Source organism: Gadus macrocephalus, chromosome 18, assembly GCF_031168955.1.
Source record: "Gadus macrocephalus chromosome 18, ASM3116895v1".
In the NCBI taxonomy this organism is placed as follows: Eukaryota; Metazoa; Chordata; class Actinopteri; order Gadiformes; family Gadidae; genus Gadus; species Gadus macrocephalus.
This window is the reverse complement of record NC_082399.1, coordinates 15237021-15261160: the sequence shown is the minus strand read 5'-3', so window position 1 is coordinate 15261160 and position 24140 is coordinate 15237021. Positions and strand designations below refer to the sequence as shown.

Genomic DNA, 24140 nt, shown 5'->3' with positions numbered 1-24140 from the left:
CCAGTGCTAGAGTAGCAGTCCGGAGTACAGGGAAACTTGCTCCCCACGAGGTTCCGCAGAGACGGTGAATGAGGCAGTTTCTTGCTTCCACCTTGGCTCTGACTTGCTGGAGGTGTTGTTTATAGGTTAGGGTTCTATCCAGAGTAACACCCAAGTATTTTGGTGATTTTTCAAATGGGATGATGTTTCCTGCACATTTGACTTCTAGTTGGATGTTGGCTAGTCGGTTGGCAAGATGGAAGGTGCTGCTGACAGTTTTGGTTTCATTCATTTTCAGTCGCCAGTTGATAAAGTATTTGTTCAGATTAGTAAGATCATCAGTTAAGGTGTCATTTAGTGAGCTAAAGGAAGTTCCGGTAGTTAGGAGTGCGATGTCGTCTGCATAGGTGTATTTTTTGCTGCTTGTTTTTGGTAAATCCGAGGTATAGATGTTGAAGCAGATTGGAGCTAGGAAAAATCCTAATTTCCTATTACAGAAGCAGTCCCTAACCTGTTGGCCGTTTCCTATCTTATTTTTTTTGGCATCCTATTTTATCTTAATTTAGGTAATCCTAACTGTTCTTTCGATCAGATTTTTCGATCGGCAATCGTCAGGTTATGTCTGCTTCTCAGAGTGTGCATGAGATTGATAGAATGAGTTACTTTTAACGTTAACAGAGACTGTTGAGGATCTTTGTTAATGACGGCAAGCTAGTAGCACTAGTACTACGGTCATGGCGGGTATTGGTACAGAGAACAAGAAGAGGTAGTAATAAAGTAGTAAAATAATTCTTCCACCAAATTTAAAATGAAATGTCTTTGCTGGCGATAAAATGAAATGAAAATGCAAATATAACAAATCATTATGCGGTCTCTGTAGCCTTTTAGCCATCACATTTCTGCTGTGATGTTCCTCGTCTTCATTGTCATACAGACCTACTAGCAGTGCTGCTACCATTTTCTTCTGTTATTGACAGTTATTTTGAATTTAGGACAGGGTGTATGGCCACCTAACTTAGGGATCCTTACTTAAGAAATTCCTAACTTAGCATAGTTCTGTAATGGCTAAATTCCTATCTTAAGATAAGATAGGATTTCTTCTGAAATTAAGTTAGGAAACCTCCTTCTGTAATATCAAAACCCCTAAATGCCTTCCTATCTCAAGATAGGATAGGATTTCAGAATTAGGAGTTTTCTGTAATGAGGCCCTTGGTGGACAAAGAAGGCCATCCCACTTAAGAATACAATTCACAATGATGGGTCAGGGCCAGGCCCGTCGCTATGGGCAGGCCATAGGGGGCCGGGCCCGCCCCCCACAATGCTTGTGGTACAGATCTCAAAAAGAGAAAATTATGTTATTATTTATATTATTAACGCTCTGTTCACTTGCATGGGCCCTTCACAACTTCCAGCGGTGAATTATATTTGATAATTCGCCGTTGCCAAGTATAATTGACCGCTGTCAAAGTAAACAGAGGATTTTTTGCCTCTAATGGCGTCTTTGGTATCACTCCGCAAGTAGTCCGGTAACTTGTCAACTCCAGCGTCTTCGGTTGCTGAGCGACGTCAACATCTTTGGCGGACTATTAAATCTCCTGATATATTCTACGTAGGCATACGTAACTACGTCAATGTAGCCGCTAACGGTTACCGCGCATTTTTGAAAAGTGAAGCTGGATGAGTTTTCGCTAGCTTACTTTAATTTCTAGTTCATCATCATGGATACTCATAAGTGGTTGAAAAGCCCACCAACAGTCTCCTCTGCCAAATCGGATATAACACCGACGTCTCCTGATGTTGTCGTTGGAGTAGACCCTGGACGACAATCTGAGCCTGAGCCCGTTGCTAGTAGCTCCGTCGTGGAGCCCGATCCTGGGCCTGGCAGGACCTGCAGCCGCAGCGGCCACGGTGCGGAGGCTACCAGCAGCCGGTCAAGTGCAACCGCGACTGGGGCAGTATTTGGGCCACAACTGCCGGAACAGTGGGTGTGAGTGAACTTGGCACGGACAAACCAAAACAGGTTGTGTTGAAGAAATATCCAGTCAAAATGTTTGGTGCAAAAAAACGATAATTTTCCTCTAGCTGGTATTTAAACAGGGACTGGCTTGAGTATTCGGTGGAAAAGGACGCTGCATTTTGTTATGCCTGCAGGAAATTCAAATTGGTATCATTGGACGCAACCTTCTCCATTAAGGGATTTAATGATTGGAAACATGCAATTGAAACAGGCAAGGGCTTAAATAAGCATGCAGCTTCAAAAGAACATTTAGCCTGTGAAGCAATGTGGAGAGATTCTGAAAAACGTAGACAGACAGGGAAAGAGATTTCAACTCTTAAATTCAGAGCAACTGGCGCGCAACAGATATTACGTGTCAGCCGTAATTGATATGCTGGAGTATTTAGTGTTGAATCAATTGCCATTACGTGGAGATAATGCGAGATGAAAATAGTTCCATGGGGCTGTTCTTTTCTCTCTTCAAGTACACAATGCGCAAAGATCCAGAACTGACAAGGATAACGAAAACAATCCCACAGAATGCACGCTATATCAGCCCACAGATACAAAACGAGATTGTTGAAATAATGAGCAAACTTGTGACAGAGGAGATAGAGCGACAAGTCAGGGATAGCTGGTATTCAATTAAAGTGGATGGCACACGGGATCCATTGGGCCAAGAAAATATATCTGTAATTGTGCGTTTTGTTGACGAAAACTATGGTGTGTGTGTGAACGCCTCTTGGTAATGGCCACATCTGAGAAAGGTGATGCAGAGGCTCTGACAGGTGTCATAATTGATGAGCTCACCAGCGCCGGACTCAGCACAGACAAAAATTCAGTCAGGATTATGATGGAGCATCAATCATGTCTGGCAAGCATGGTGGTGTGCAGAAATTGCTCCAAAACAAGCTGGATCGTAAAATACCATATATTCATTGCTTTAAACACCAACTTCATCTGGTTGTGATTCATGCCATGTCCTGTGAAGCAGCTATCGAGGATTTTTTCAGACTATGCAACATGCTGTACAACTTCATCAGGAAGCCAACCGTGGCTGTTCTGTACAAAGGCGAGACCTTGAAACGTCTCTTCGACCAGAGATGGACTGGCCACTTGGCAACGGTAAAAGTTGTGGTGTAGAGTTTTCACGACATATCCACATTACTGACCGAGGTGGAAAACACACGAGGCCTTGGAGCCTCGAGGTTCGCGTCGAGGCTACGGGGCCTCGACGAGTGACTGTTGTCACTTTTTGAGCCGCCTAACAGACTACTACGAGCCGAAGATATGGACTTGTTCACCGTGGTGACACTTGTGAACAGCGCTTCTGACTGTGTGAAGACACTCCGCACACTCTGCACTGTGGGATCCCTAAGCTCCTCCAGCCACGGCCACCGAGGCTGTGCCGGTGACCGACCCCGGTCCAAGCAAGAGAAGACGCACAATTAACAAGAACCTCCTTAGATTTACAGTTGAAGAAAGCCACAAAGTTGGTAAGCCACAAAGTGACAGACGAAAAGGCTGAGTTCAAGAGATTATTTTGCTGTGTTATTGATGCTGGACAATAGCAAACATCCTTAGCACATTCAACTGTGCACTCCAGGCTATGCTGACTGTTCTCACAGCCTACACCCTTGCCCTAACTTTAGGAGCTTCCACAGCAATGTGTGGAAACTCATTTTCCACGCTGAAAAACGTCTTCTCAGAGCATCGGCACAGTATGCTGCACAGACGCAAGGCCCAGCTGATTCAACTTGCTTTTGAAAAGGACCTGACTCCCAAGTTTACGTCAGAGTGGAAGGATATGTTGATGAGGAGGTTCAGCTCGGAGAAACTGACTGACACTGTACTGACAGCGGGGAGGACAGGGAGGACAGCGCTGACTCCACTCAAAGTAAGCTACCGTGTGTGTGTGTGTATGTGCGCGTGTGTGTGTCAAATGGCAATGCATATCCCGCTGTTAACTGCTTTTACACCTAATATGTTGTATAGTCCAGTGTTTTATGGATTAGGGATGGGCACGAGTAGTAAATTCCAAACTCGAGTGATCGAAGGAATTCCTCGAGGATCAATCGAGTACTCGTTTAATCAAATCTATTTTTAGAATGCATCTGCAGCAGGAATAGGCCTAATGATGAACGGCAATATTACCAACCAAACATGTAATGCTTCTCCATCAAAACAATCAGAGTTATGAGAGTATTCGTTATTTATTTTTGCAAACGTTCAAAACACATTTCCTTACAAAAATAAATATGCGTCTCACAATTTAAATCACGTCGAACCAAGGCCTGTAACAGTTTAAAAAAAACAAAAACGAAACAAGTAGCTTAACCATTGCAAATAATTTAAAGCTGCAAATAAAACGGCAGCATGGACTATGGAAATACTCAGCGTTGTGATCTTCTTTACACGGCCGGTATTACAGCTGCATCTTGCGGCGGTGAAAATAGCCGACCCACTTGGTTGCTGCGGGTCTGCTTTCCCGAACTCACCATTGTGTTTCAGGAGCATATGTTGCCGCCTAGTACTTAGCTCGATTTCGCTTGGCATATTTTACATTTCACCTTATGATCTGCTATTTCTTTAAAGTATTTCAATTCTTTGCTGCGCTTTGCTTTAACCGCCATCTCAGCGGTTTCGGAAGAAGAAACCCAATTTATGTTTCATTTTCTTCACAAGATTGTCAACAAGGGGCTTGAAGGTGAGGGAGTCATCAAGCAAGACTCCAAGGTATTTGTACATATGAACCACATCTATGACATTTCCCTCAAGAGTGGACACTGTGGGGACTAGGGATGGGCATGATTAATCGACGATCGACTAATTGATCGTTAAGAATTTGGGTCATTCCTACTATTCGGTGCCATTTCAGTCTGGTAACTTTCTATCAAAAACTTTAAAATGTTCCATGATTTTATCTCATCATCTGAAGGAGGGCATGTTAAATTATAAGAAAAATATATTGGTCCAGCTCAGGATATTATATTTTAATAATTTTGACCAAATTCTTCACACCTAACATAGGCCAAATGTCCACCCTGTTACTGTACGTCCACACCAGAAGCGAATTGAGCGACCAAATCGCCGGAAGTCATTCGCTTTCTATGGGCAAGAGCGACCAAAGCGACCAACGCTACCAGCGGCCAAAGTTGAGCGACCAGAGCGTCAAAAAGAAGTTGAAAACTTTTTAACTTTATGCAAATGACTATGATTCGCTTCAGCGTCCAAACACTGACAGCCAATAGGAATGTAGACGCTCTTCGCTTGCGTGGATCCCAGGGAACATCGGCAGGCACTTTGGTTCCTACCTACCTTTATTCACTCACTGAACAAAATGTCGGCTGAAGTATTAATCGCGGCTGTAGGTTGATGGGCACCCGATGATGATGATGACATCTAGAACGTTCGTATTTAAGCGGGAATCATTTTAATTTGCTCTCCATGCCACCAATCTAACCAACCAATCGCGTGTAGCATGCTTTAAACAAAAACAAAAAAGTTTTTGAAATCGTCACATGAACAAACTAATCGACAAGACGAGGGATAAATGACAAGGGATATATCTCTTGTCTTTTATCCCTCTATTCCCCACTATTCACGGAGCCTGAGGTGAATAATTGTTAATTAAATAGTCTAGATAGATAGATAGCCTAGTCAAGTCTTTATTAATACCAAACGACACAAATCGTCGGGAATCCATTTAGGTGGTTCGGCCCACACAGGACAGTAGCCTACAAGACCACACAGAACAAGTCTGACTGGACATACACACAATACATCACATTAAAACTAGACACGCGTTGATAGATAGACAGATAGGCCGAGATAGATAGATATGTTCCATTATTTGCCTTGCGGAGCCAACCAGTCCTGTGCACGTATGCAAATTAGCCATGTGCGCCAATGTCTATTTGTTTTGAGTGCGACGAACGAGTGCAGATCATGATTTGCAGATCAGTGAAACATATTTTAACTACTACAGCACGCAGGGTTTTTTGTTCTCGGTTGTAATTAGCCTACATTTTAGGATTTTTTTTATATTGGGGGGAATCACTGTCCAACTTGTTGTCGAAGCACTTTATCGAACAAGCAAAACCGTCTCGGCAATATGGCCAAGGTGTATGGGAGAGTTCACTATTTGATATGGCTTTCTGTAGGGCCTACTAAACGCATACGGCTCCTTTAAATGCGTCTGCATAATTGAATTGTACGTCATGAGCGACTTGAGAGACCAAAGCGAACAGAAAAATTCGCAGCAAAACTTTGTGAGTGACCTTTGGTCGCTCCTGGTGTGGACGTACAGTTACGGGACATTCTCATTTCTATTAAAAAATGATTTGAATTCGCAGCTGTTGTAAAATGTACATTTTCTTAGAGATATAATGTCCCTTATTTAACCCTGCAAATGTATTTTAACAAAAACTCATAAACAAGCATTATCTTGAGAAAATACATTTTTTTAGTAATTTAATTTAGTCAATTTACTCCCTTTAAGCAACCACAAAGATATACATATTTTTTGATGATTTCATTTAATTATTATCAATAAACACACAGGTAACAGGGTGGACAGAAGACTAACAGGGTGTACAGGACGTAACAGGGTGGACATCACAATATATATTTCATGAAAGAAAGGCAGTTAATTTACCTTAGAACATTCACATAAACATTGATAATGTAAAAATGATCTTCACTAACAACCCATTAATGAGGATAACTGCCCCAAACCTATATAGCAAATCAGCAACCCCCCCCCCCCCACACACACACACACACACACACACACACACACACACACACACACACACACACACACACACACACACACACACACACACACACACACACACACACACACACACTTCAACCATCAAATGTACTGCACACCCAAAAGAAACATCAGGAACATTTTTCAGTCTTTGACCTCACAGTTTTCTTGGCAACAGCAAACTATTTATCAGACCAGCAACCCAGGTTTTCTAGGAACTTCCACACTTCCTTCTCTAGCTGGACAGACCTCTTATTCAAAGGTTGTGGCTCTTTCATCAGGCACACAATCTGGTCATCTCTGTACCAGCTAATGTCCTCTCGTGGACCAGGCCAGTAGAACTTGTTGATCCCATTCTTATGCATGCATTTTACTCTTACGTCTTCTTCAACTTCCAGGATGATTCCTGGGTAGGGTTCACCATCATATTTGACAATGCACCACTGCCCAATGTTTTCTTTCATGATGGCCTCAGGCCGTGAAGGCTCTTCAGTGCACTGCAGGCTTGCCTCTTCTCCCAGGCTCACCTCCTTTATCCCATAGCAGGCACAATCCAGTACACCTTTGTCTGCCTGACAAAGGCAAGTTATGTCCCGGTATTTAATTGTCCCTGGAGAGAAACTGATGACTTGGTGGATTTTCATTGTTCCTTTGACAGGAACAAGTGGGGGCGCTTCCATCATTTCCTGCACTTTCCTCTCAACATCTCCTTCTCCCACAAAAAAAAGTTACACCGAAGTACCCACGCTCCTCAACTGGTGGAGCATAGCCTCTGCGTTGGGGATATCTCCTCCATGGCGGACGATTTGGTCAGCTGATCTTTTAAGGGTACCCCCGACACCATCTGGAGCTCCCTTTCCATGGCTGGCCTCAAAAAAGTTCCAGCTGATATCTTTAAAGCCTTTCTTGAAAGGCTCTTTTGAGATAAGGTAAAAGTTTCCCTTCTGTTTGTATTGTGTAGCTGGGCCATCACTGAAGACATGAAGGTGATTAATCAGAGGGTATCTCTCCCTCACCATGTCTAACACAGGGTCGAGGTGGGCCCAGATAGCTGGGGGATCGTGCCGCCTAGAAGGCGAGATGGAGCAGAACGTCACTGGGGACGGCTCAGCTGCAGTGTACAGCACTCCTGTATGTAGGGTTGCTTGCTGATGTGACCCTCCAAAATGGACCGATTGAATTTCTTGAGAATACTTACAGGAGTAGTTCTCACTGAAATCTACATGTAGTAGACATTCGTTGTTCCTCAAGTTTTCTCTGAGCTGTCTGTAGGCCCCGTACTGCCACCTGATATTAAAGATGTGTCGCCTAAATCTAAACAGCCTGTCATGAAATTCACTTACAAGTTCATCCTCTGTTGTCATCACATTTTTCTTCACAGTGATTGTTGACCTTTTCCCAGACTCCTCTCCATCGTTCACTTTGGTGTTGTCTTCCAGAGACCATTGGGTTAGGGCTATCTCTGTGTTTTCTGGAGCTCTAAGCATTGTATGGGTTGAGTAGACACAGTCTTTACACTCACCATATGCGCAGAGTTTGGATTTGGGATCGCACATTGTTGCATCTACCATCTCCTCAAGGTTCTTTGTTGCTGACAGACCTTGGCTGTACAGGGTGTTGGCCATGAACTGTAAGTTCTCGTGCGTTTTACACTGACAGGTTTCACGATCAGCCTCTGTTGGCACCACAACCCAAAATGGTCTTAAGGTGCAGAAACAAGAGTAAGAGACCTGGGGCCGTATTCACAAAGCATTTTATCTTACCGCTAGGAGTGCTCCTAACTCGCGCTAAAACATTTTACGTAGGAGTTTTTTCTTAAAAGTTATTCACAAAGCCGCTGAGACCTACTCTTACTAAGGATAAATCACAAAGAGTGAACTAAGAGTGACGCGCCGTTGCTATGGATTACGTCAATTCTCGTGCACGAGTTTAGAAGCTGTCAGTTCGGTGATTGGTTGTTCAGACGAGCCCACTGAATCACCGAAAAACAAGGAAATAGCCCAGGCTAGAAATGAATTCCTATTAAGTAGTTATAGTGCAGTTAGCAGAATACACGCATGATGACAATTTTGTGCAGACCACGATAATGACGTTGTAGCCTGCACGTGCAAGAGAGAGAGAAAGCAAACAATAAAAATACGTAAAAGAAAATAAATGTTACGAACTACCCAAGTGTTGACTGATTTGTGCCAAGGTGTTTACCTAAAATGTGTTTTCAAAGTGATCCCTAAATGCCTGTCCACTCGGTTCCACACGGCCAAATTCCTTGTAATGTTGATCGCCATCATCATCATCATCATCATCATCATCGTCGTCTGGCTGTGGAATGTTCCTCCGCTTGCAGAGGTTGTGTAGAATGGCACATACAGTGATTACTGTGCTTGCCCTCTCTGGTGTGAGGTGTATTTCGCCGTGGAGGACATGAAACCAACGTTTCATCTGCCCAATTCCTCTCTCCACAACATTTCGTGTATGTTTGTGTGCTCGCAAAGAGCCAATACGATGTGTTTTACGCATAGGACTAAGCGTAATCTGCGTAATCACTTACATTTAACTGTGCTCCCGGTTGTGGATTGAGGTAGGGTGTCTAGAGCCACGTCTTGCATGGATAGTCACTGTCACCCAGCAAGTGACACCCAACTGGTACATCTCAAAAAGCTGCCTCAGACCGCTCACCATTAAAATGCGCGAATCATGGGTAGCTGAAGATCCAGGCCACTTTGCAACAACATCCAGTAGGCTATGTTAAAATTTGCATCAAAAACAACCTGCGTGTTGATGGAATGCACTTTCTTCCTATTGACGAACACGTCCTCGTCTTTTGATGGCGCAATTATTTTTATTTTTTATAAGTTATATATATTTTTTTATAACTTTATAACATTTTATTTCGGGACTAATCGGATTATTCCTGTTAGTCGGGGATGTTATTGCATCGCGCATTAACTCCACAATAAGTTGAATACCCTAACATTTCGTTAGGGTATTTCGTTGTCATCCGGCTGACGTCATCTCTTAAATAGAAAGCCTTTACTTTCTGTTTGCATTCAGCCGGTAATCTGTTGCTCTTTTTTCTTTCATAGGTCATGAGCCTTGCATCTGGTCTGTGACATCGCTTCTTTGAAAAGCCCAGAGTCGCCTGTGCAGCCCTCTGCAGCCTGTATTTCTTTATAATTTTCCCAGTTGTTGCTTTTGCAATAATTTGCTTCTCCCGCTCCTTCTTAGTGTTTCAGTATTTATTTCTGATGTCCTCAATTATTGATTCCTGCAACAACAATCTTTTCCTAATGGTGTTAACTCTTTGATTGCGCAGCAATGCATCCACTGTAGAACGTGGAGATTTTTTTCCCCCTGCCAAGCGCTGGCACCTCTTCTTGTATTTTTCTTTTTTTCTCTTTTCCCTCTCCAACAAGGCCTTTAGTTCTTCAATATTGTTCTGGAGCCTCCTTCTGCCTTGCCTCGCATTCCTCCTTCCAACAACATTTTGCCTAAAACACAAAGCATATTGGCACATTTAAAATACAAGATACTAGAATAGAAGGCCATTATTCACATTAGTGAGTTGTGCTACTTATTATTGTAAAATCATCTGTGACTCAGGCTACACACTGTTATTATATTTAATATTAGTTGTGTTTCTAGCTTACCAGCAACAAACACACACACACACACACACACACACACACACACACACACACACACACACACACACACAGATATACACACACAGTAAGGGCAAAAACATATAAGATAATTCAAATCATTCTACCTAATCAACAAGGCTTTCAACTATCAACTTTTTTCTGACCTTGAGGGCCCTGGTTGTGGGGAATTTTCTGGCTCTGGAGGAGTGTCTGGACTTGTAGGAGGAGTGGTCATTGACTGAAAGGTCGTCCTGGCTCTGTCATTTTTCCTCAGCTTTCTCTTTCTTTCTCGCCATTTCTTTCTTACTGCTCTCTTCTCTCTTTCGCTTAGGTCTGACACTTTCTTTTTTCTCCCTTCATCAATGTCCTTTCTCCACCTCTCCTTCTCTTTATTGAGGTATTGCTGCCATCTTTCATGGTCTACATCCCGACGAGCCCTGTAGCGCCGTTGCTTTTCTGCGGCAGACAACGGCGCCATTCCCTGATAATTACATGCAAACCATTTTTAAAAAATCTTATGGAAGTATGGAACAAAAAAGGCATAATGTATAAAAAATCCAATACAAACTGGAAACACTTATTCATCTAGCCCTCTTACATCCACCCTGTTACTATGTGTCCCCCCTGTTACTGTGTAAAACAGTAACAGGGGGGACAGTAACAGGGGGGACATTTTATGCTAAATTTAGCTATTACTACTCATGTGATGCAGAAGAAGCTAGCTAATGTTGACCACTGAGGAGGATTTTTAACATGTTTTTTAACCATATTTTCAAAATTACAAAAAAGGATCAGTTTCCACTATTTATAAGCATAACAGGGTGGACATGTTATGCTTTACCGCATCAGTCAAGCTTTCTAAAACATTGAAAAAACGGTTGATTAAAGAGTGATACTTACTCTGCTTCTTGTAGATGATTTCCCTCCAAAAAGTAATGTTACTTGTTGAGTCATGTGACTAGAGGGATAGTCGGAGGGGGGTGTTCAGGGGGACTTGCATCAGAGTAACAGGGGGGACAGTCGATTCAGGGACACAACATATTTTAAATACTTAGTCTTAAAAATGTTTTAATCACAAAAAATAACATTTGGTAAGGAATATTATAAACAAAGCTATACAACAATAATGACAAATGTAGAATTTCTTTGATTTTTATTACTTATATTTGTGACTGAAGTTGAGCAAACACGATTGGGGACATGGCAGTTTAGTTGTTTGTGCTAAAGTTGGAGGAATTATTTTAAATGCAATTAATCCTGGGGACATACTGTTGTGTTCTACCGTAGAGGGGGGTTAACTATATAAGATGAGCTTTTAAAAATAAGTATTGGCCAATTTTTACAAAAAATATACCATATTAGGCTATGGGGACTCAAATGGCACCGAATACTAGGAATGACCCATTTCGTCGATTACGTACATTTTTCATCGATTAAACTAATGCAGTGTGCAATTAAACATTAAACATATTTAAATTTGCGGCTCCTCCCCCGCAATAAACATCCCGGTGAACTCTTTACACCAGCAGCTATAAAAACTACAAAATGACTTAATGCAGGCTATGTGGAAAATGCGCCGACTTTGGCTCAGCCTGGCTCCGCCCTCTTCCGCTACGTAGCTAGGATGGCTGCCGAGTACGAAAAATGTACATCGCCATTCGCCACACACTTCCCGTTTTCAGTACACTTATTTTCGCCCGATCTGAATCGAAACGCCCTACGTACTCAAACTTAGACTAGTAAGTACGGATAGTATGGATATTGGAACACGGCGATGTCATCATGAAGCGGACGAGGCCACGGCGCAGTCTGGTGTGGGACCATTATGATTAAAAAAATGACTTATTGGGGAGCACTATAGGCCTACCACTCAAGGCGAGGTTAGCATCGAAGCAGAAATAAAGAACTTTCTGAACCCCTGGATTGTGGAAAGTTGTTCCCCCGCATTGCCAAGTTAGCACGGAGGTATTTGTGCATCACGGAAACGTCGGTCCCCTCAGAGCGGGTGTTTTCGGTGGCTGGACTGACGGTCACCAGGCTGCGGTCGCGTCTGACCCCAGAGCATGTCAACATGCTCAACTTTCTGAACAAAAATCCGTAGACTGGCTGGTTAAGTTATAACATGATTGTTTTTTTGATATTATTATTATTATTTTGGGAAAAAACTAGGGTTGTGTTTATTTTTAGTTATGTTTATGAGCACCGGATTCGAGCTGCATGCTCCGTTGCTTAGAGCAGAGTAGCGCATAACTATTGAATGGATCTGGTTTAACTGAGTTGTTCATCTAATAATAAAGATCCCAATGAGGAAAACACGCTGCATTTGTATTTATTTCATTTTTAATACAATTGTTGTTGTTTTTTATGTAAAATATTAACGATTAATCTACTAATTGATCGTTAATTCTCCCGACGATCGACTAAGACGACTTAATCGAATGCCCATCCCTAGTGGGGACAGTTTGAGGTACTTTATTAGAGTTTGTAATCAACATTACAACAAGTAGATCACTTTTGTAGCCGCACTGATGGTACTGTGATTTTTCCTGAAGCCTGATTGCAGTTTTGAGAGAAGATCATTTGAGTTTAGAAAATCTTTTAGTTGATATCACCCAAGAGATTGAAGAATTTTGGATAAGACACACACATTTGATATTGGTCTGTAGTTAGTTAAAGCTGCTGGATTACCTCCTTTAATAAGGGGGTAACAAAAAGTGACTTCCAAACTGATGGAATTTCTTTATTTTCGATTGAGAGATTAAAAAGGATTGTGAAACACTGTGTTACAAGATCTGCTGCTATTTTCAAAAAACAGGACTATCAAGTCAGGTCCAGGGGGCTTTCTGTGATCTAACGTTTTGATGGCTTTATGCACTTGCTGCACAGTAAAAGGTACAAAATTTAAGGGTTCTCCTGAAAACCTTGGGGGGGTCTGTGCAGGGAGTCACAGGGACAGCTCCTGTAGAGTCAAACAACGAACCAGATGATACAAAATGCTTGTTAAAGCAATTTAGGACCTCGTTTTTATCACAGACTGGAACCAAGTCTTTTAGAACAAATTTCGGAATGGCCTGAGGAATTTTAATAAAAGATAAAGACTTACTTATGTAGCCCTTTCACTCAATTCTGTTTTGACTAAATTACTTTTATAGAATGTCCCTTTAACATATAAAAGTTACTGCATGGGTTGTGAAATGGTGAGAGCTACGAAATATATTTTCTGGATGGTGTACACTAAACACAATTTAAGGATGACTCTGGCTAAGATGCCAAAAGGCCTGGTTAGTTTATTAATGTAACTATACTGGTAATGAGCATTAATTTCCCATGCAGTGTATTTCAACTGTAACTATAGTCCTTATTCAAGATGAAACAATACAATCAACATGAAAAAAACATTGGAAAGACAAGATTTGAGAGCAATATTAGACCGTTTAATTTCTAAACAATATAACTCAGCTCTTTTTTTTCCCCCTTTCTTTTAGATTGACTCATGAACACATGAAAAACACAATTTATAACCCTAAATACTAATTCCCCGGGTTTTTTGAAAGGTACAGTTACTGGTACCAGTGTTGGCGCGCTTGTTGGAGCTCATACACAAATCCTCTTCAAAAGATAAGTCCATATACTGTGGCAACCCGTCTCTGGCACAGTGCCCCTGGAGGCCAAGGGGGCAGGTTGTGGAGGCGGTGTACCACAGATTTTCAACAGATGGCGCCAGTAAGAGCACTGGGGCAAATCATTGAAATGCGGAGCACCTGATGAGCAGGTGGGGGAGCACCTGATGAGCAGGTGGGGAATAATTATTTAAAAAGCAGCTTCCACACTCATTCAGGGCTCTCCTGGTTCGCGTGTGCGGAGAGACCATTCTCCGTTGGTGATGTGAGTCTACCCGGAGGAACAAGACTGTGGATTCCTCCAAAGCTGGGTTTTGTTTGGTTTGATAGTAATATAATTTATGTTTGAATAAAAGTGCCATTTTTGGCTTTAAGTAAGCTCCGGTTCGTGTGATGATTGGAAGGAGGCGGCTCACTCACCAAGCCGGGTTGCCACAATACTCACACCCGAATCAGGACAAAAAGACACAGTAAACTCCTTGAAAAACAACCTCTTCCAAGAGGCAGCAACACGATCAGGTACCCGTCTCGATGCTCGGTCCAACACCAACTCCTCGGCAGCAGCACGTGGCAAAGTCCGTCCTTGTCCTGGCCTCTCCCGTACACGCAGTTGGTTATGCTAACCGCTAGCAAAACAGTCCCGTCCTCGTGGTCAGCTTGCGTCAGCCCCTTAGCAAAAAGCTGCACTTCTAAAGCACGCTCGTTTACACTTTTAACAAAATAAACAAACACTCACGCAAACTTTAAGTTTTCTCCGACATAACATAGTCTCTTCAGCTTCTTCTCACAGCTTCTTTTCTCTCATCCCCGGACTTTTTGTTATACCCCGCCCCTCCGACAATCCGACAGGTGACAGATATGACAGATAAATGACAGATAAAATGATTGACACCTGCCTAAACAAATCCAAACCCATACAAATAAACTGAGGGGTTCAAGGGCTCTAAAAATTAGGACGTTTTTTATATTTAAAGGTCCCATGACATGAAAATCTCAATTTATGAGGTTTTCTAACATAAATATGAGTTCCCCTAGCCTGCCTATGGTCCCCCAGTGGCTAAAACTTGCGTTTGGTGTAAAACGAGCACTAGCTGTTCTGCTCGCCTTTGAAAAAACGGAGGCTCAAGCGCGCTGATTTGGAAATCTGTGCTCATGACGTCATGAGGAATCTCAGCTCCTCCCCTTACTCTGCCTGGCCCGCCCAGAGACGTTGGCCCGCCAATGAGACTCGACCGTGCGAGCGCCACATGTGTGTGTCTGTGTGAATACACACACTGTAACGCAAGTGTTTCTTGTCGGTTCTTTGACGTGTCTTGTATTTCCACAACGAGACTGTCGTGGGGGTTATCTGAGCCATGGTTGAGAAGGAATTGGGGGAAAGGAACTTTGGTTTGACTCGCTGAAGTACATGAACTGCGACATGCCGCCGGTTGCCGCGAGGCACCATCGCCCGGCAGCGGGCAGCCGGCAGCAGGCAGCGCGCGGTTCAGTCGACTTCAGGTTGATGTGAAAGTGGAAGAACCAGAGACGTCGCAGAACCCGACAAAGTCGTTTGTGATTCATAATATCGTCTGGAGGCGCACACAATATGTTATATGATATAGATATCTATGTATTATATGATATTATTTAGATATAGAGCTCCAGGACTGTAACGCAAGTGTTGTACACTTCCTTGTTATTTGGATAACCGTTCTGCTGTTGGTGTGATGGCGCATAACACGAATGAATGAATTGGGGGGAAGGAACTTTGGCTTTGACTCCCTCAAGAACATGAACCACGACATGGAGGAGAAAGGGATTGTTGGCGGCGAATGTCTCCCGCTTGAGCCCCGCTGAGGGACCACCGCCGGAGGCGGAGGTGCATAAGCGCTGCCCGGCAAAGATCCCTTTCTCCTCCTTGTCGTGGTTCATGGTCTTGAGGGAGTCAAAGCCAAAGTTCCTTCCCCCCAATTCATTCTCAACCTTGGCTGAGATAACCCCCAATACGAGTCTCGTTGTAGAAATACCAGAGACGAGAGTCCGACGTGATGCGCCATCACACCAACAGCAGTACTTATCCAAATAACAAGGAAGTGTACAACACTTGCGTTACAGTCCTGGAGATCTATATCTAAATAATATCATATAATACATAGATATCTATATCATATAACATATTGTGTGCGCCTCCAGACGATATTATGAATCACAAACGACTTTGTCGGGTTCTGCGACGTCTCTGGTTCTTCCACTTTCACATCAACCTGAAGTCGACTGAACCGCGCGCTGCCTGCTGCCGGCTGCCCGCTGCCGGGCGATGGTGCCTCGCGGCAACCGGCAGCATGTCGCAGTTCATGTACTTCAGCGAGTCAAACCAAAGTTCCTTTCCCCCAATTCCTTCTCAACCATGGCTCAGATAACCCCCACGACAGTCTCGTTGTGGAAATACAAGACAAGTCAAAGAACCAACAAGAAACACTTGCGTTACAGTGTGTGTATTCACATTGATGTGGACGTTGAAGAACCAGGAACGTCGGAGAACCCAACGCGGTCGTTTGAGATTCATAATATCGGCTCACACAGCTTTTGGCCGTGATAATATATATTATATGATATAGATATCTGTGTAGGCTATATGATAATATTTAGATATAGGACTCCCGTGTGTTCTAGAATATTTACAGAACACGGCTAAAGGGTGTGCGCCTCGCCATTGCGATACATCCACTGTAAACAGAGCGCATGGTGGCTGCAAGCTGCTCAGGGCCACACCCCCACCCTCCTCCTTGACACGCCCACCGAAACAGCGCATTTGGGGGAAGCTCAATGTGCGACTGGCTCAGAGTGGCTGTAACTCTGCACCACGGCTGAATTTAGGGAACGTCTTTGAATACTGTGTTAGTTGCCCACTAATACCTATATTAAAGAATACATAAAATAGCATGTCATGGGACCTTTAACAAACTTCCCCAAATTAACCAGATACATGTCAACAGTATCATTACAACTTCAGGCCCACATTAGTGACAATTTAGCATAAATTGTACATGTTGGAAAAACCCCATTTAATCAAATTAGAAGGGCGCTACACTCTCCCCCCCACCAAAAATGGTCATCCCCTCATGACATGAAATAAAAAGATCACATCTGTTCTTTGACAGATTACTTGAAGACTTCCAACCATTCACATTTAACTCATCCACTTGTAAAAAGTGCTTATGTACCTTACAATAGGAGGTAAAGGTGAACAACATTTCACGTCATTAACCGTTGCTAAGGCAGCACTATGTGATTTAACTGCTACTTAGGTTGGGCTGCCCAACGAGTCATAGGTCAGTCTGGTTGGTGCTTTTCTTTGTCTTTGAGGTCTTGTTGACTCGTCTGAGTGTTATGTTACACTGTCTCTTCTCTCAGTTGCTTCATCTGAACTTTCAGCAACTCTTCCTTGTTCCGAGCATTCTCTCTCCTCTTCTGCTGCATTTATGTCAACTATTTCTTCTTCCATTTCTGAACTATCTTTGAAGGCAGCTAGGCCCAAATCAAGACTGAATCCTTTTCCCCAATTATTGTGGATTATTGAGGTTCTAAGTTGTGACATAAGTAATATTCAGATTTAACCTCTTTGATAAGAGAAGTGCATTTTTCTTTTTTTTTGGGCTAATATTTGTTCCCTAGTTGCCTGAAAATAGACCAATCAGAGGCAAAAGCACTGTTTCTGGCTTTGGCCCATGGCACATTAAGTTGATTGCAGAAATTGAGCAGTACATTTAAAACCAAGATTTTAAATGTTTGGTAGTCTTGTGTTGTAACATTCCTCCATAACAGGTAAAATGTGCATGAAACCTCAAATAGCCTCACTGTTTTGGAATTCGGAGATATGATTACATTATCTTGTGTGTTTGGAATTCCAAAAAAGTGTTTGCAGATTAGTTAAACCATTTATACAGTAAAGTAGTGTGTTTTGAATCTGGGGCCATATTCACAAAGCATTTTATCTTACCGCTAGGAGTGCTCCTAACTCGCGCTAAAACATTTTACGTAGGAGTTTTTTCTTAAAAGTTATTCACAAAGCCGCTGAGACCTACTCTTACTAAGGATAAATCACAAAGAGTGAACTAAGAGTGACGCGCCGTTGCTATGGATTACGTCAATTCTCGTGCACGAGTTTAGAAGAGGTCAGTTCGGTGATTGGTTGTTCAGACGAGCCCACTGAATCACCGAAAAACAAGGAAATAGCCTAGGCTAGAAATGAATTCCTATTAAGTAGTTATAGTGCAGTTAGCAGAATACACGCATGATGACAATTTTGTGCAGACCACGATAATGACGTTGTAGCCTGCACGTTCAAGAGAGAGAGAAAGCAAACAATAAAAATACGTAAAATTTAAAAGAAAATAAATGTTATGAACTACCCAAGTGTTGACTGATTTGTGCCAAGGTGTTTACCTAAAATGTGTTTTCAAAGTGATCCCTAAATGCCTGTCCACTCGGTTCCACACGGCCAAATTCCTTGTCATGTTGCTCGCCATCATCATCATCATCATCGTCTGGCTGTGGAATGTTCCTCCGCTTGCAGAGGTTGTGTAGAATGGCACATACAGTGATTACTGTGCTTGCCCTCTCTGGGGTGAGGCGTATTTCGCCGTGGAGGACATGAAACCGACGTTTCATCTGCCCAATTCTTCTCTCCACAACATTTCGTGTATGTTTGTGTGCTCTAGCATATATGGAAGAAATCGGTAAACAATAATAAATATGGATTCAACAAATAAAAGTGTCAAAGAGCCAATACGGTGTGTTTTACGCATAGGACTAAGCGTAATCTGCGTAATCACATGTTATACTTTAACTGTGCTCCCGGTTGTGGGTTGATAGTCACCCAGCAAGTGACACCCAACTGGTACATCTCAAAAAGCTGCCTCAGAGTCGGACCGCTCACCATTAAAATGCGCGAATCATGGGTAGCTGAAGATCCAGGCCACTTTGCAACAACATCCAGTAGGCTATGTTAAAATTTGCATCAAAAACAACCTGCGTGTCGAAGGAATGCACTTTCTTCCTATTGACGAACACGTCCTCGTCTTTTGATGGCGCAATTCTTTTTATGTGCGTGCGTCCCGTCAATAGCACCGACCACACCGGGCATACCTGCAATTGCCATGAAGTTGGCTTTGATCCTGTGTAATTGTTGAATGTCCAAAGGAAAGTTTATGGCACGGCTGACTGATGGTTGCGATAATTTTAAATCGTCGGCATTGCAAAGTTGCATTTCCCCTGTTGCTAAATAACGTAGTGTGGCCAAACATTTTATTTCGGGACTAATCGGATTATTCCTGTTAGTCGAGGATGTTATTGCATCGCGCATTAACTCCACAACAAGTTGAATACCCTAACATTTCGTCTCGCAGGCATTTTACGATTCTTTGTGAATAGGTCTTACTGAGTTAGGAGTCCTCTTGAGGACTTTTAAGCTCTCCTAGACTTAGGTGCTACTTTTAGGCCTAAAATGCTTTGTGAATTGCTCTTAGTGAAAAAAGTTAGGAGTCCTAAATTTAAGAGTGACACGCCCATTATTTTTAGGAGTTACTCCTAAATTCACCAGTTAGGACCTACTTTTAGCCCTAAGATCCTTTGTGAATACGGCCCCTGAGCAGTATATAATCTTTGTATATTGATGGCAATAGAGAGATGTCCCTCCTTGTAGAGGGGTCTTCTGGTACATGGTCCTTTTTCTGTATTCTGTGAATGACTGTGCCCTTCCATGAAATAGGGACTTTACCAATGAGCAAACAGGGGTTGAATATGCTTTTCGGTATATGGCAAGACGTCTGCCTAGCTTTCAGAGTCTCATAAGTGACACCATCTGATCCACTTGCAGGTTAACAATTACTTTTTCAATGACCTCTATTCTACATACTGATGTACATGGCGTGTACTCAGTCACTGTGATGTCTAACTCATCATTCCACGGGTCAATTCAAGCGAAGGCGGAACAGACTGGTATTTTCTCCGATAGAACACTTGCTCACAGTTACCAGGGTCTGGCGGTGGCGTGGGAAACATGCAGTCATTAAGGATAACGTCAGTCGCCTTTGCTCTACGGTGCTGCCATAGGTAGGTTGTTGCAGCAATCACTGGCTTGATCAGGTCCTGCAGGTGTCTGTTTTTTCACACACACACACACACACACACACACACACACACACACACACACACACACACACACACACACACACACACACACACACACACACACAGGCCTATTGTATTGTACAGAACCTAAGAACTTCAGAACCCCCGCCAAGCTCCTCCTCTTCCTTGTCTTGGGTGTTGAGGTGAAGGTGCCCCATGCTGGTCTTCAGCTGGGCCTCAGGCCCACCAGCTTTCCTGTTGGCCCCGGGGCCTGGATGGGTCACTGCTCCCAGGAGTCTCCTGTACAGTATCCTGAACTGGTCATCCTGTAGTATCTCCTCTGGTTCCCTATTCTGGAGCTGCTCCTGCCGCCAGTGCACCAGTCTGCCCTTGTACAACCTGGACAAACCCGTCTCGGATTAATAAAGCGTCTTATCTTAAAACTTTGGAAACAAAACTAGCTAGGCGATGATGTAAATATGGAAACTGTACTTGCTTTTGACGTTGTTACGATTTAAGCAGTACTGGCCATGCAATAGTGTAACTATGGAAATTATACTTGCTTGGTGATGTAACAGTATTGGCTAGGTGATGCTGTAATTATGGAAACAGTATTTGCTGGATGATGGTGTTGCTATGGAAACAGTACTTTCTTGTTGTCTCACCAGGCAAAGTGGGGTTCAGGGAGGGGCTTGCAGAGCAGCAGGTTGAGCTGGGAGGCGTCTTTCAGGCAGGCCTGCCATTGGTTGAAGCTGTGAGCCACATCACAATCTGGAAGGTGGTTACTGTGTTTGGTATAAAGACGCCTGCCTACACACACGCATGCACCCACACACACATACAGGCACATACACATAGCCATACCAGAGATGGAAATTAACTTTTTGGGTCACCAGCCACTCATCTTTTTTAGCAGTCACTTTTTATACACTATATATTTTTTTAATATATGCGTACATTTTAAACAATATAATAGTAACAATAGATAAAAAGTGTTTTTCATACACATAATTTTTTCCATCAAAAGTGATTTTTACTGTAAGTAAGTGCTACCAAGGAACGGAGTTGAAAATGTTAGTCTTACCACATATGATAAACAATACACAGGTATCTGCCATGTCATGTTTATTTCAAAGGTGTTACGGTGACATGTTTGGGGATAATTCATCTATACAAAATATTTTCAATGAAAAACAAATTGACATATTAACAAAACAACATGTATGGCTCCACCATCATAAGTCAATAGGAACATTTGTTTTTTCAGTGCACTGGCCTTTTAATTTCTTCAATTCTGCCCCTATAATACAACAGATGTATCCTCTCGGTATAGGAAGACTCTTACTCTGCCCATGACTCGTGGTCCTTCAAGGCTTCCAAATTTAGGTTTTGTGTCCCAATCACAAAACTATTGAACCTGTGGCCTATGGCGACACATTAGTGCCATAATTCACTAATGTGATAAAAGATGCATTCGGGCATATTATATTATGCCACACGCGTAGATATTAACTGCGAGCGCGCAAATGATCTCTGCGCGCGCAAAACAGCCTCTCGCGCGTGCAAAACAGCCTCTCGCCCGCGCAAATTACCTCAGCGCGCGCAAAACCTCTCGCGAAAGATGTTTTTACGCTCTCGCTCGAATTTAATTTTGGCACTATGGGGGAGGGAACCAAGGCAGGGCGGGCTTTCCTATGATTGGCCGTTTCTGAAGCGCGATATTTGATTGACAGCCCTCCTCACATTCAATTCTGAATTGTACAGTAAATGGCTGAAACGATAGTTACTTATTGTAACTCTAGATTCTATGAGTATAGGCGCAGCCTTTTAAGGCTATCGCTATTGGGTTATCCCTAGACGTGAGCCGTAGCACTGAAAAAATTGTAATCCCCGACCACCAACAGCGTGGGCCTCAATTACGTCCGCGTGCGGCGTGCCTCAACGACGTCCGCATTTCGCAGATATAGTCGGGCGCTGGCGGACGTTCTGCTCCCAATAAACAGCTTTTCTTCAGCTATTTAAAGGACAATGAGGCCGACACTTAAAAGGCTGCGCCTATACTCATAGAATCTGGAGTTACAATACGTAACTATCGTTTCAGCCATTTACTGTACAATTCAGAATTGAATGAGAGGAGGGCTGACAATCAAATATCACGCTTCAGAAACGGCCAATCAAAGGAAAGCCCGCCCTGCCTTGGTTCCCTCCCCCATAGTGCCAAAATTAAATTCGAGTGAGAGCGTAAAAACATCTTTCGCAAGAGGTTTTGCGCGCGCGAGAGGCTGTTTTGCGTGCGCTGAGGTAATTTGCGCGCGCGAGAGGCTGTTTTGCGCACGCAGAGATCATTTGCGCGCTCGCAGTTAATATCTACGCGTGTGGAATAATATAATACGCCCGAATGCATCTTTTATCACATTAGTGAATTATGGCACTAATGTGTCGCCATAGTGGCCATCCGAAGCATGTTAACGACCGAGAGCACAGAACATTTTCTGGCTCGTCCCGTCAGACACCAGCCAGTCACGTGTTGCCCACTGTCCGATGTTCGCCATCTCATTAAAACAACGCTTCATTTTGGGGATGACAGACGTACTATCATCCGCCACATGTACCTGGCCTACACTCTCCTCAGCTGTTCTCATTCCTCCGGTGCCCAACGTCTTCCCTATTTTATCCCTCTCTTGTCCATAGATTGTCCTATTTGTCAACTGTTGGTATCAAGGAGTTGGTAGGCTTACCTAGGGCAGAGTGGCCAGTCTCTGTTGAGCGGCTCCTTGGACCAATGGTAGTACCTCCAGTTCAACCCGGTCCACTTCCCTCACCACACCTTGCCCCTGGCCCAGCAGCAGCCTGTAGAACACCTGCCGGATGTGCTGCGAGATTAGGTTGCAGCTCTGTAGTTCTTTGAGCTCCACCTGGATCCCCAGAATCAGCCTCCTATCGACTGGGGGTGGCAGTAGCTCAGGAGGTAGAGCGGGTTGGCTGGTAACCTGAAGGTTGCTGGTTCGATCCCCGGCTTCTCCTAGCTGAGTGTCGAGGTGTCCTTGACAAGGCACCTAACCCTGAGGACGTCATAGAGGCAGGTGGGATCAGTAACCCTCTCCTCGAAATCTACTACTGAAGAAATTTACAAATGAATTTCATCGCTGGATCGACAATTGGGCCGGTCCAGCAACTCCCAACGGCTAGCCGTTATAGGAGCATATAACTCTACTGTACTGTGACTAGCACGTCCAACACATCACCGCTCAGGGCACCTCTGGCCAGGTGGGCATGAGTGCCATCGCTGCTCTCAAGATGTCTTCTGTCGTCCGAAAGTGACTCATCCAACTCAGGAGGCCCTCCAGGCCTGCTGACCGGGAGGTCTCCTTTTGTCTTCCAACTGGAAGGAATTGGGCCCATTTAACTTCTCTGAAGCCGATGTGGTCGTACCCGACCAACGAGGCAAAGACAGGCAACAGCTGGCGGTCGATGTTGAAGAAGGTGCAGAATCTGGACGTGGTGTATCGCTTGCAGGGGATGTAACACCCGCCCAAATTCATCCCCACCCCATCCCACCGGAAGTGATGCAGGGGCAGAACCCCCTCTGGAAGGTCGAAGATGTAGAAGTCAGTGTGTTCGGACAGCACTGGGCAGCCCCACTCCCTGGCCAGGGCAGCCAGCTGGCCGTCAGCCTCTCCGAAGCATTTGACCAGCGACACCTTCATGTTGCGCAGCGTCTGTTCGAACACTGAAATGGTGAGGGGGGGAAGGATGTGCTATGTCCTGCCCTTCAGAGCGATTTTATGGGCCCTCTGGAGAAACTTTCTGTTCTTATCCAGGAGGTTTTTCAGTTGAATGTCGCTTTTCCTCGAGCCTCCATTCATTACCACGTAAGGTTTGATTCCACAGTTGTGCAGATTCGTGAAGAAAGCCTGAACCAGAGCTCGGTAAGCCAGGTACTCCCCACCGTGGCTCAGGTCCAGGAAGAACTTGAAATACAGGTGGTAGGCCAGGTTACTGCCGTCCAC

The 24140-nt window shown here is 43.7% G+C and overlaps 1 protein-coding gene and 1 long non-coding RNA gene across 2 annotated transcripts in view; both read right to left on the bottom strand.

Moving 5' to 3' along the window:
* Positions 1-611: 611 nt before the first annotated feature.
* The window catches only part of LOC132446204 (uncharacterized), a 139107-nt gene continuing 115578 nt past the window's right edge, over positions 612-24140 (bottom strand). The window contains exon 2 of the long non-coding RNA XR_009522792.1: positions 612-1562. This is a non-coding gene — a long non-coding RNA (uncharacterized LOC132446204). The remainder of the gene's footprint in view (positions 1563-24140) is intronic.
* Positions 20199-21041, bottom strand: LOC132446545 (protein asteroid homolog 1-like). The gene is made up of 2 exons (XM_060036857.1): positions 20796-21041; positions 20199-20529 (listed from the first exon to the last, which is right to left on the bottom strand). The coding sequence occupies exons 1-2, from the start codon at positions 20990-20992 to the stop codon at positions 20259-20261; spliced, it is 468 nt and encodes a 155-aa protein (XP_059892840.1). The 5' UTR covers positions 20993-21041; the 3' UTR covers positions 20199-20258.